The 13,922-nt window shown below is 51.3% G+C and overlaps 1 protein-coding gene across 1 annotated transcript in view; it reads right to left on the bottom strand.

The window, feature by feature from the left end:
* Delta (neurogenic locus protein delta) overlaps positions 1–13,922 on the bottom strand; it is a 59,571-nt gene that overhangs the window by 28,987 nt on the left and 16,662 nt on the right. Inside the window, exon 3 of the mRNA XM_076791695.1 lies at positions 6,165–6,228. Coding sequence (XP_076647810.1) covers positions 6,165–6,228 — 64 coding nt within the window. The remainder of the gene's footprint in view (positions 1–6,164; positions 6,229–13,922) is intronic.

Genomic DNA, 13,922 nt, shown 5'->3' with positions numbered 1-13,922 from the left:
GAAAAAGAGAGTTCGCGCCGATTGTGCGAACGAGGATCGAGTGATCCTCCGAAAGAAGGAAAGTCTGCAAAGATCGCGACGAGTTAACGCGTGAGGTTGAGCGTTGAACTTTGTTCGTTCTGCTCGTTCTACTCGTTCGCGTGCGGTACAGTTACCGATCCGAATCTCCACTCATTTTCGCCTAATTCGAGAGCGTCCCGGTTGCTATCCAGACGCGGTCTTTAAACAATTCACACGCGTCGAATTATGAATAATTCCGTCTTAATGCAATTACCTTTCATACGCCGGTGAATATTCATGGGCGTTGGCGGTTCTCGTTAACGAGTCCTCGGGAATCGAGGGAACCGAAACTTTCTGGGGAAATTCGGCGAATCGACGTTATGCGAGACCGGAAGATGCTTTTCTCGGAACGAACGACGCAAAAAATTCAAAACTCTTTTATACGGCTCGATTTCGAAGAACGTTGGTACAAAACAACCGCGCCAAACCTTCGCTAACACGGTACACTCTTCTCTCGATATATGTCGCAAACACCTGGCTTCTAAAAGTCGCAGAACTATCACCGGGGTATACCCTGTGGATCAAAGAATAATAATATCTCCTAAGCGATATATGTCACTAGCCTGTGTCGTTGAGATTGTTGGGTTCTTGTTTTCTATTTAAACAAAATAAATACTGATACAGATAACCTGTTGAATAATTAACAGAGTTTGCCCCCAAAGCGAGAAAGAACATTTATACTTAGTTTTTCTATCAATAAATATTCTTTCTCGCTTTGGAAGCAAGCTCTGTTAATCATTCAACAGACATATATCGAGAAAACACTGTACCAACATTTTGCAATCAAAATGAAATAAAAGTTGAAAAACAAGGCTCGCAACGAAATTATTCTCGAAACTCGGGAATGTTTGCACCGCTCGATTTCCATTCGACGTTTCGGTGCGATTGGATTTGAAGAGGCCTCGAACGTACGCGAATTCCAAATCGAGAGAGAAGGACGCGCGCGTGGCGGGGCCCGGTGGGACCCATTCCGAGGGCCTTGTTCCTCGAACGGTCCGGGACCCGGAGGCTTATCGGAGTGACGCGACGCGACTCGACTCGACGGTAACCGGACCAATTGCCACCCGTGGTCATTACCATTACCATCGCATCGCTCGGCACGAGGAAGAGGCAGGTGCTCGTCGGCGAGCCGGTAGCCCGAGCGGGCCCGAGGGAAAACCGGCAGAGAGAGGTTGACAATCGGCGATGACGCAAGCGTTGTCACTGCACTGGCTCGCTCAGGCCGGATTCCCGTTGCCGGCGAGCGCTAACTCGCACCGCAAACCCGCTCCTCGTAAATCGTTTAAACGAACGTCACCGCAAACCAGACCTCCGGATAAGAACGAAAGGAAAACCGGAGGATCGCGTTACCGATACCGAACAACGCAGAAACCACCCCCTGGAAACCGGAACCGATCGCCCGATCGGAAGCGAACACGCTCGCGAAGAACCGTGGACATCGGTAGACCGATTTATGTATTTATAAGAAGAACAGGTGGGTGTAATTTAACCCATTGTACCCCGAGAAGTTTCATCGTGGGACGTCCGATTTCCAACAAATATTTTGTAACTGAGAGTATTAGCTTCTAGCATTTTCTCGACAGGGCCCTATCTTCGTTGCGATAAGGTAGAGTGCCTACATTACCGTCAACAAATGGTTTCACGTGGCTCAAGTTTTCGTCCGTACGTAAGAATATTTTGTCGCTGGTGAAGGGCTCGTTCGAAGGAGGAAGGTCACCAGCTGCCGAGATTATGCGGATGTTTGGTAACATAAGCTTTACGGGACCCGTCAAAATGACGGATCCTGATATTCTTAATTTACGAATATTGAGACTGTGAAGATGCATCCGTGAGGAATTGTTTAACGAATTGATTTCTTCGGATATAAATTCTTAAAAAGATGTCCACAAATGTCGATAGATACAATCATATTATTTTTGCGAAGTGATGTGAAATAGCCATTTTTAGTGCTCCGTGAACCCAGTGTGAATGGAAATTATTAATTAAAAAGTCACGTGGCTGTCCCGGGCCCTTGAGCGTGTAGGGATTCCGGCGAAAGTGTAGGGGATCTTTAGTCAACGTATCAGAGAGATCGAGGATCAATGTGGGATCGCGTTGCCGAGCGTCTTGCAGGTGTATTCTCGGGTTGGGAAGCGGTATCGCGAGGTGGGCGGTAAACGTCGAGCCGGGAAGAGAGAAAAGGGGAGCGGCGGGGATCGAGAGAGAGAGAGAGAGAGAGGAGGAGGGGTAGGGGCCTGAGAAAGGAAGCAGCATCCGAGCAAGCAGCGAACGGCAATAAAGGGCTCGTTTCAGCGGGCCGTTGGGGGCATTATATTGTGGGCGAGCGGAGCGCGATAGAGCGAGCGCGGCAAACGCGGCGAGAGCACAATGCGAGTCGGTGTGTTTCGGCGATAAAGGCCAGGAACGTGTCCAAACAACGTCCGAGCAGCCGCGGATATTAATGGGAGCTGTTTTCGCCGTGGCCATGCGCGCAGGTACATGCGCGCCCCGTCTTTCTGTGGGATAACGGGAGGAATTCCGTTCTCGAGGTGCCTCCAGACAAAAGAGGAAGCAGCCGCCGCCGCCGCCGCCGCCGCCACCTCCTCTCTTCCCCATCTCTTTCTCTTTCTCCTTCCTCTCTCCGCCTCGATTCCCGTGTAATTAGTGGCTTCGATGAGCCTGGAACGCGTCTGCACAACGTGGCGCCTTACAACGGCCCAGGAAAGTTAATTAGAAAACACTGGATGGCTTTCAGCCGCGCTTCCAGTCTAACCCAGATTGTTCGTCTGTCGTCCACGAGGTTCATCTCGATCCATCGTCGTGCTTCGAACACGTTCCACTCGTTCGACCGCGAGATACGGTGAATTCGATATATATATATGTCTTCTCGATGTATGTCAGCAACACGGGTTTATGTTCACACTCGGCGTCCGGGGCCACTCGTGGTATACCCCTCGCGAGGTACAGTGGTAGTGGGGTTAGTTCCGCGACGCTTATCGTCCAGGCCTTGGCGACATATACGGAGAAATCACTGTAAACACTTTCTTCCGGTCCTCTCGAGAATTCCTTTCACAGCTCGTTCTTACGTCAGAATCGGAAATGATGATTCCACGGCCGATGGATGCTCGAGTCTCGTCCGCGCCCGTAAATCGGGCAAGAATCATCGAAGCAGAGTGCTCCTCGCGCGGCTGGTATGGTTCTCTCATTAACGGGGCTCCGGGAAACCGTGCATGCAAATCATTCCTCCGGCGTGGATGTTTATTGCTTCCGCATCCGGGGAAAGCTCGTCGGGGGGCAGATCGCGGCCGGATAATGCCGAATTAAAACGATCGTCGATCGCGGCTTGGCTCCTCGCCGAAATAACGAAATTCAATTATCATTCGGTACCGAGAGAATCGAGTCGAGTCGAGAGTCGAGGCATTGGACGCTCGTACACGAGCAGGCGAACACACAATGATATTATGTACAAGCGCGTGTGTGTGCGTGCGCGTCAGCAAACGACACGCATGAGAGCGCCGCACGGCCGAGTGTAGCTTCCGGTCTCCGGTTCACTCTAATTGCCAGGCAGACGCGCGCAGGACCTCGGGGAAAGAAATTAAGCGGTCTCGCTCTTCTTACGAACGACGCCTCGAGCCCCGCTCGAGTCCCGGGAACGAGCCAAGCAGCTGTGCGGGAGGATCTGTGCTAAGGATTGCCCCGTGGGGCACTGCCACGGCTCCATCGAAATCGAGAGCAAAAACGAACCAAATTCACCCGAGTTGCCCCGTGGGGCACCGGCTCCCGCTCCGTCGAAATCGAGAGCAGCAAGGTCACGCCCCCTCCGGACGATTCGTGCAGAGAATAATTGTGGAGAATCGATCGTTCAAGAGAATAATTGTGCTACGATTCGTGAGATCGATACGGCTCCGAGAGATCGATGCCCGCCCGGACTCGTGTACGAATGAAAAAGAATCGATGGGAAAGAAATTACGAGTGCAATCACCACCCCCCTGGGATTCTTATGGGACATTTTCCGCGGAGCTATTTTCACGAGGCCACGCCCACTAGGCGCAGACGACCTACCCACGTAACAAGCTGCATAATACTAACATCGACACGACGCGTTTTCCTCTATCCACGCAAAACGTACAGTCCCTGCGGGCTGCTCGTACAAAGGACGAACGCGTACCGCGAAGAAAGGGTCGAATGAATTTATTATACGTATCCACCTCTGAATTTATCGCACCTCGTGCCGCGATTACGCTGCTGCACACCGTCTCCGCGCGTTAAAAAACCGATGCGTGCAGCGAGCTTGCAAGAATATGCGAACCTTGTCAAATTGTGTCGTTAACCCCTTGCACTGCGATTTATTTTATGATTACAATGATTAGAACTTCTTCGATGCCAGTAATCTATCAGAAAAAATAGCAAATTTATATTCATTGTGTAACCACGTGTTCTGCAATGGCTAAATATCGACTACGGATAAAATAGAATCTCATTTCAATTTAAGGGGAATTGATAATATGCGTATTTTGAAAATTCTGTTCGAAGTCTTGATCACGAGTCTGACTCGATGTTATGGTACAAGGGGATTAACCCGTTGCCCTACGACGTCGGAGTCATACTCGCGACGAAGATTCCGAACAGAGTCAAACGAATAATAAAATAACGAACAGATTGGAACAGATGAACAGATGAACAGATTTCCGGTTATTTCTCCGGATTTGAAAATGAATTTTGACATTAATACATTCACTGTACCAAATTTGGATCTGTAAAATACAAGAAAGCAACCACTCAAAGCGACCACTCAATATCACACATTTGATTTTGTTCAATTCTTATTCCATTAAATAACTTGCTTTGATCTCATCGAATTTTTGAGGTTTCCAGTTTGCCAGTCAAAGTGTTAAATCGAAATAAAATTCTATCTTGGCTACGGAAGATCGTACAGGCACGCGATAGATATAAATGTCCTCCTCTGTTTTTCAGGAAATTACAAATTACAAGACAGTTGTTCTGATCATTGAAACGGTAAGATTGGGGGTTAAGTTTGTCGATTGCGAATCCTGGAAGAGCAGAGTTCTCGAGGGAAGAGGGTCTAGAACGGGGTCTAGCCTGTGCGGAAGGACGATCGAAGTGGTTAGGCGGATTCGTGTAGTACAGGATCCGTCCCGTGTCCCCGTGTAGAGTATAGGTTTCGGGTTACCGGTGTGGAAGCTAGGTGCTACGGTTACACAGGAAGGAAACACTAGCGGCTCCGGCCGGTTCTCTCTCTCTGTCCTCTCGGTCTCCTGGTGTGCCGGTCTGTCTCGGACCGTTGTCCTCCGTTGGTTGCGGTGACACAACGGAGCCGCAGTTTCTGCACGTGGAGCACGTATCGCGGTAACGAGCGATGAGTATAACGAGGAGGTGGCGGCGACGGTGGTGGTGGTGTTGTTGGCGGAGGAGGACGAGGAGGCACGAGTGAAAACTGGTCGGGAAGAGGAGCCAGCGACCGGCGAGGCAGCTGGAACCGATCGTCAGAATGCGGGCATAGCTCTCGTCGTCGCATTGCTCGCTGGGAAAGCTGAACCAGGAGGAGAGTGTAACAGTAAAAGTAAACCGTATGCGGCGCGTGTACGTCGGACCGTTTCGCGTGTTCAATCTGTCCGCGGCCACTAGGGAAAAAATTTCGTGAGCGGAGGCTAACCAGAAGGGCACCGGGGGAAAAAAGGGATAATATTTGTCGGTAGAAAAATCAGCACAGGAAGAGAGGCAACGGGAAGCAACGTTCGAGGTTTGGACAGGATCCGCCGACAGGAAAGGAGTAGACGACACAAGAGAGGTTACCGGGTCTCGTCTCTGGTGATCGTCGCGCGCGCCGGAAGTGGCTTCTCGACTGCTTCGGACCCAGCTGGACCGCACATGCCCGGAGACCAGTCTCGAAACCTTCCCCGTATTCCCGGCCGTACACAGAAAAGATACGCCGCGCGCACAACTAATTTTAAAATCGTCCGCGGCGAGACTTTTTTTCCCCAGCCGGCCCCCGGTTTTTAGCCCGGTGGGCGCGTGCGAGCGCGAACGGTCCCGTTGCGCTCGCCGATAACCGCCGCCGCGTGCTCAGATAACGCCTAATAGCTGCCACGAGCAAGGTTACTTACCGGATGAGTGGTGTGTCGTGTTGTCTGCGTCGTGATAAGCCTCCACTATTAGCGAGAAGGTGCCCTGGAAGCAGAAACAGAACCCGTCAGTACCCTGGGGACACACTCCTCTCCTCCCCAACTTCGCTCCGACCCTCCTGATTCGACTATATTTATCGCCACACACAACTTTTCATCCCCCCGGCTACGGGGGTTAACCACCCTCCGCGCGGCTTTGCCCCGAGCACCCTATTTTTCCCTGGCAATCGCTCTCTACCGGGAGAAATCATTCTCATCGTTGCCGGATATTTTTCTTCTCATCGAATCATTAGCTAACAGCGTCGATAAGAAAAGAATGGATTAGCAATTATAGAGTATAATTCACAGAGGAAACGACTCGGCATCGTACAGCACAGGCACAGGTTTTTCGCGTCGGGGCGCAGAGCCGGTCGAGGTGAACAGACCCTGAGGATCGAGAGCCGAATTTCCGAGGGATCTCGGTTCTCGAGATCGATATTAAGGTGATCGAACGATCCGGGAACGGGTGGCGAGGCGAACTTGTCCCGGTTTCGGCGCGAAAAACGCGGCAGCTGCCTGCGCGTGTGCCGTCGCGTATCGCAATTAACAATAAATTAAGCGTCCCGAGGCGGTGTGCCGCGTCACACGCGCACACGCACACGCGCGCGCGCACCTGCCTGCCGCGCGCATTAGAAGGGTGCCTCTGTCCCGGCGAAGCGTGCCTAAAAAGCCGGTAGAACGCGACCGGGTCACGTGTTGCGGAACAGATAATGCGGGAACCGAGTCGTTGCAACCCTTTCCCCAGCCCCCGTTGCAATCGCCTGCCACCGAACACCGCAAACCGGCGGAAACGCACGCGCCAACTGCATCGCTTTCACCCTTGCGGAATTCTTCAGTCTAGTACGCTTCACAAAAATAGTTGCACAAAATAGACTAGAACAATAATACACCCGGTCCTTCTTCTATTCTTTAATTTGATAAATGAGGTTTCATTTTCATTTTATCATATTTTATAAGGAAATGCATTGAGATGCACCGTGGACAGAGATCGATTCACGGTATATGTAAAAATAGTTAATGGGTGAATTTTCACCCTTCGCACTCGGCGCCATTTTAACCGTCCATGGGACGAATTTTGTTCCGTTGGTATCTATGCGCAGACAACTTGCGTTTACTTTGATATTTCAAGTTGATGGCGCTGCAATACTGTTACCGATGATCTCAGAGACATTACACAATTAAGACGTGTACGTCATCTTGCGAAAAAGCGAAAATTATTTGGTAAAATGTCGATATATCACGACCTGAAAGTTACACGGGCCCGTGGAGGGTTAATTCTGAAACTAAATTTTTCTTCCGTCTTACTTTCATTTCGTTCGTACGCAACCGATCCGATTTTCACATGTATAAATGTTTAGTAATCGATTGAACAACAAATTTTCTAATGTTTCTGTCGTGTCCTTGAAACAATGCCAGAAGAATTTTTAATGGCGCTTCGCGTCTCGACTTTTTCCTTTCCGGTGCAGTCGAATGTTCAACAAGCTTGCTAGATTATTAGAGTGCAAATCAAACTGGTACTTTCCGAAAAGAATCGAATGCGCGCGGTTCATTTCGGACCGTCCGGTTGCGAGGAGGTTGGCACTTCCGTTCTCGCGAATTTTGGCTTTTGTCCAGCGACCGGACCCCGTTCGACACGGTGATCGTTGCGGATCGGTTTTCCAGATAGTACTATAACGAGCGTGCACCGTGCGGGAATGAAATCGCGCGGCGGCACGTGCCGCTGCGACAACACCGTGCGACACAACGGATGGGTGGTTAATCGCACGCGAAAATAAATAATCGATCGACCGACTCGACGGTTCAAACGGAATGCCATCGAGCTCCCCGGAACGGGAAACCTGTTATGCACGCAAAGCCGATCGACGCACGCCTACCAGCGCCCGGAACAATTAAATCGCCTAAACGCGCACGTGTGCATTTCACTGTTCCACTCGACGACGATTCTCGAATGTTACTTTACCAATTTAGTTCGGTTTAACCCTTTTAGTGCCGGAGGCCGATACATCGGCCCGCACCTTGTAGCGCTTTACCATTCGCATTGCGAGAGAACACTATCTCAAAATGAATTTATAATACGTTATAAACGGTCTAATTTCATTGCGAGAGAATTCGAATAAATAGTTTTTCGGTTTAACTTTCCCTGATATTCTGTACGTTATATTACCTATAACAATTACTTGTTTGTTAGGGCGCCTGCCATGTACCTTGGAGTTATTCTTTATGCTTGTTGTGCAATATTATTTATTTTGTTACAAATTGGAAATGCAAAGTGTATACTTTGTAATAAACGGTCTGTATAAAGTCATGATAAAAAGATGACTTTTCCGTATGTACAATTATGTTTTGTACTCAATTTTTCTCTTCTTTATGATCACTCACACCTTCGTTATTTATGTAATTGTCGATGAATATAGAAAAATTAGCGTCACTACTGTTTTATTCTCTATTTCGTCCTTGATACACTCGCTTCTTGAATTATGTAAACATTGCTTTCCGTTAGGTTTTTACGAGTCTTTTTCCAAAGCCTAGTAAAATCGTGAAATTCGGCCGGTTATCTTCCGCGTAGGCGCTTCTTTTTCGCCCGGCACTAAAAGGGTTAATGATCGCTGTTTATAGCTGGGCGTAGAAAATCGGCGGAAAGCAACAGGAGTACTCGCTCGGCTGGGAAAGCGGCGCGTTTTTCCAAGCTTGCGAGTGATTCCGCGAACGGATTGGACAACAATGGGCGACGCATCGTCCTCGGGGAATCGATTCGCCGCCACCTACGCGCGGCGTGTTCTCCGAGGAAAAGGAAACTGTCGGGTGTCTTGTCTCGGCTCGGCTCGGCTCGGCTCGGCTCGCATCGTTTCGCGGATCTGCGTGGAAATCGAGGCTGGTTGCTTTCGGTGGGCGTCGAATCGCTCGTGCGACCATAAATCCCGCGCCGATACCTCCCTATGGGCAAACGCCGGTTTGGCTCGACTCCGCTCAGCTCGGCTCGGTTCGGCTCGGCTCGGTGTCTGCCCACGCCGATTCCGCTCGGATCCGGCGACGACAACACACGCGTCGGACACGCCGCGGCGGCGTATTATTGTGTAATAAGTACGTGCCGTACACGCGGTGTGCTCGGTACGTGTGCATGCAGTGATAATGCGACGTTTAATTATTAACGTCACACGCACTCAGACACACGCGCCCGAGCCGAGCCGAGCCGAGCGTGTACCTGACTCTCGCGAACAACTAAAGAGATAGAGAAAGAAAGAGAGAGAGAGAGAGAGAGAGGTGGAGAGAGGAGCGGCTGGTATTACACACGACCTCGTTAGTCGTTGCCGCACCGTGAATAATAAATGTTTATATCCGGCCTCCCTGTCATCGTCGCCGTTCCTGTTCGCGTAAACGACCGCCACTGGGAACAATTCCGTCGTTAAAAAAGACACTAAGCCCGTTAGGCCGCGTGTTGCTCGCGTGAGAAATCCGTTTTTCGCCTGGTCAATCTTGCATCCGTGGCGCCGCTTTTAACCCAGTTTCCAGGGGAGAGCCGCGATTAACGCCGATCGTCCCGGCCGCGGAAATAATTACTAATGGATTATGTCATCGAGTCGCGTGATAGACGACGCCGCCGCGACGCGCGGATAATTAAGCGAGCGGATACTACGGACGTGTTAACCGGTTAAGCGTGGAAATTAATTTGAGAAATCCCTCACGGCGCGGAATTGAAATCAAGCAACGACGAATGTACACGTCGAATGCGGGCCAAATGCCGCTTTTATCAATTTTACGGGAAAAAGGAAGGCAAAATGAGAGAGAATTACATTTTTCTTCGATAAGAAATTAACAATTCGTTAACGTTAACCGCAATAGAATTTTGAATGACGTGTGTACACGTCAAACGCGGTTAACTTGGTTAACAGATTTAATAGGTTGAAGACAATATGACGGTAGTTTCATATTTTTCCAATGTTTTTACCGTTTTAAGTCACCTATTCAGTTTAAGTACCTACTCAGAAATGCATAGAATCCGCGGTCCAAATTCGCGGAATAACATTCAGTGATTCCACGAGTTTCTTTTCGGAAATTGCTGCGACAGTTCATTGCGGAGGTCACGCGCATTCGATAGATTTTAGGACGAGCCCGAAAATTAGCGAATCTAAATGGAACGGGGAACGATGCGGCTGGAGGATCTACCTGTTCCCCGGATCGTCGAGAACGATCAAATATTTCTCGAGCGAATCCACGTAGATCGTGGGGGCAGCCATGGGGTCCCCCAGTGGTTCTCATGGGTGTCGGGGGGCCCGGTGGGGTGAGAAAAAAGGCGAATTTTTCTGCGCGGCGGCGGAACCAGGGCAATTTGTCTCGCCGAGAGGACAACAAGAGAGAGAGAGAGAGAAAGAGCGAGAGAGAAAGAGAGAGTTAAAGAGGACAGAGCAGAGAAAAGGGTCGTCGTCGCCAGGTATGTCACATGCGTGTACACGCTCGAAAGTTCCAGCGAGGATTCCGCGGTGTATTCTCCGGGTCCCGAGATTCCCCGAGATTCGCCGGGATGCGCGAGGCAGGGGGCCAAAAAAGGAGGACGAAGAGGAGGAGGAGGAGGAGGAGGAGGGGGTCGAAAAACAAGACAGAAAAACGGTCGGCCGGGAAGGTGTAAAAGGCTGAAAGAGGCTCGAGGAAACGGAGAAAGAGAGAATCGTTGACCGCCCTTTTCTCTCGCGGCAAGGACGAAACCGAGCTGACGCAGGCAACGAGAGAGCGAGAGCGAGAGAGAGAAAGAGAGAGAGACAGAGGGAAGGGATCGACGAGACCAAAGGACGAACAGGAAAGAGGGACGGCGGAGACGGAAATAAATCGTCGAGGAGACAAATGCCACCGTGATCGTCCGCTAATTTATTACGGGGATCGGAATTAAGCCGACAAAAAGCTGAAAAAGCTCCGCGTAGGCATCCCGAGAACAATGTGTTGGGTGTGTTCGGTGGCCGGTTAGAGAACAATTCTCTCTCTCTCTCTCTCTCTCTCTCTCAACTAGAGAGAGAGGAGAGCGACGGATAAAGGAGTAGGAAGAGCGGGAACGGGCGAGGGAGGGGGCGGAACAGCGTTGTCTGAATGAAGAAAGAAAGAGGACCGGTGTGTTGCGCTTCGAACACACCGGGAAGGTGGATGATGAACGGAGAAAAAAGCCAGCGATAAGGTAACGAGAGTGAGCGGGAGAGAGGAGGTAGGCTAGCCAGAAAGAGAAAGAGAAAGAGAGAGAGAGAGAGAGAGAGAGTGGAGGAGGAATCTGGCGAACGAAAAGACAGAGAGGAGTACAAGCAGAGAGAGCCGTGGCAAAGAGAGAGAGACGAAGATGGAACACGGACGGAGAAAGAGACCGGTGCCTGGGGAGAGGGAGAAAGACGGAGAGAGGCTCGTTCACTCGGGAGTCGGTTCCCACGGCTGCGCAGCATACCTCCACCTTCTCTCTCCTCTCTCTCTCACTCTCTCTCTCTCCACTCTCGGCCGTCGTCTTTGTCCCGCTCGTGCTCCTCTCTAGACCGTCTCCGTTCCACCGTGTGCAGCGTGTGCAGTGGTTCACGGCGATTCTCTCTTTTCCACCGGTTTCGCGAGCACTTCTTCCTCGGGAACACAGAGACGCGGACTATTCCAACAGCCGGGGCCGATTCCTTCTCTATTTCTCACTCCGCCGGCCCCCGCGCCGTCTAATCCCCCTATCGCGAAACGCGCTCGCGACCCAGCGCACCCAGGTATTAATCATCGAGGAAAACGGTCGGGGATAACGAGAGGACGACGATGGAACAGGTAGCCGCCGACGCAGCCGCAGCCGCCGACTCGATGATTCGCCGTGATTTAGAGCCGGTGATTCATCGGGGAAAAGGAGCCGGAAGTCGGGGAACGGAGTCCTGGGAAAACCGTGGCGAGCTCGAGGACCTCGGACCGGTTACCCTCGACTCCCCGTCGCGGAGCCGCGTTGTATTTATGGTCGAATCGAAATTGTTGATCCGCTGGAAGAAATTGTAAGCTGTGCGGCACGCGTCTCCAAGATGGCGGCTCTCGCTCGCGACCGCGTCGCAGCTTCGAGCGAGAGCAATTACCGGGGGTTATCGGTTGAATAACGATTATGAAAAAAAAAAAGGGAGGAGCGTGTGACGTCGGACGAACACCGTCCGAGCAAACTCGGTCGTCGCATCTCCTCTAGCGGTTCTATTTTTATCCATTCACGCTTCTTCTTTAATGTCTCACCCGCTCGCGGACGAGCGCGGTCTGTCTCGCTCTTGCTCGAGGAGCGTGGCATTTCCGCATGGAGAGATTTTCGTGGCCTCCATTCCGCGTCGAAAGGAGGAAGAGGAAACCGAGGATAACGAGCGACGACACCGTCCTCGCGGAAGAGGTGCATTGACATTGCCGAACAACCGAGTTCCTACAATTTCTCCCTGGAGACGAATAATCGATCGCGAGAAAACAAGAACGAGGAAAATTTGTGCCGAATTTCGAATGGAAATTCGCGGGCCGCCGAGTAGGGGCTGGTCGAAAGGCGAGCGCGTTTAATCGCGACTCGTTGCACCGAATTATTACGCCAACCGAATAATTTGATTCGTTCCTTTCCTCGTTTCCAGTAATGCGAACAAAAGTCACGCTTTCACAACCCCTCCTCGGCTACCGGCTCGCGATCGCGATTCTTTCATTAATGGACACGGGACCGATATCGCTACTTTGCTCCCCCCCCCCTGGGAGTTTCTATTTCGAGATATCTTGCTGGATTATGCAGGATTCCACCCGATCGAATCGACTCGAATCGAATCGGTATCGAATTGCTCGACGGATATGTACTCGCTCGGCGCACCACGGTCGCCGGTCTATCGCGGGACGCGATCTCCACGAGGAAAAGAAGTCCCTCGCAGCAAAAAGTGAAACGTGCTGGAACAGAAACCGAGATACCGATCGCGGATCCACCGTAATAACTCCGGGCCCGATGAAAAAGCCCGCAAACCGGCGAAACGCGAGCGCGCGTCGGAAAACGCCGACTTTTACCAGCCCGGCTCGCGGAAAACCTTTCGCCCCGCGCGTTCTTTCCGTTTTACGAGCGTATTCCACATGCATAAGTTCTCGCCCGTTCTCCTCGGCGATGTTATTACCCGCGAGAATAAGTATACCGAAGCATTCGATAAACGCGCTTAACCCTCTCGGTGCCAGCGGGCCGATCGTTCGAAGGGCCTCGTTTGATCATCGAATCGGCCCGTGGCATTCTTCGCGAGTAAAATGCCTGGCACTAAAAGGGTTAACCAGACCGATCTCTACGGAAAACGGATAATTTTGCAAAGATTGTTTTGGTAGTACACGGTCATTGGCAGCTCGGAGTCGTCGTTCGTGTGCAAAGGGTTAATTTGCGGTAACGGTTCGACCGGAGCGGATAAAAAGCCGGATTCGGTGATTGCAGCGTTAACGAGCTTCGTCAGCAGGTAAATCAGCTGATGCCCGATGACCACGTGTCGGTTCTCACGGGGGGAGGGGGAGGGGCAGTGACCAGGGGACCGTTTTACGCGTATCTCGCGGCGAACGATGCGAGAGAGAGGTCCCTCTCTCTCTCTCTCTCTCTCTCTAGTTCCCTTTTTCTCCGGGTGGCATTATTCGCGCGCACGAACGCAAAAAGATGCCCGGCGGGTACCCGTGTGCCACAGAGCCATTCTCCGCGCCATTATTACGCAGCCTCTTGTTTCGCTCTCTTCGCTCGGT

This window comes from Halictus rubicundus, chromosome 8 (assembly GCF_050948215.1).
Source record: "Halictus rubicundus isolate RS-2024b chromosome 8, iyHalRubi1_principal, whole genome shotgun sequence".
In the NCBI taxonomy this organism is placed as follows: domain Eukaryota; kingdom Metazoa; phylum Arthropoda; class Insecta; order Hymenoptera; family Halictidae; genus Halictus; species Halictus rubicundus.
The sequence above is the reverse complement of the archived record's forward strand: the minus strand, read 5'-3'. Positions and strand labels throughout refer to the sequence as shown.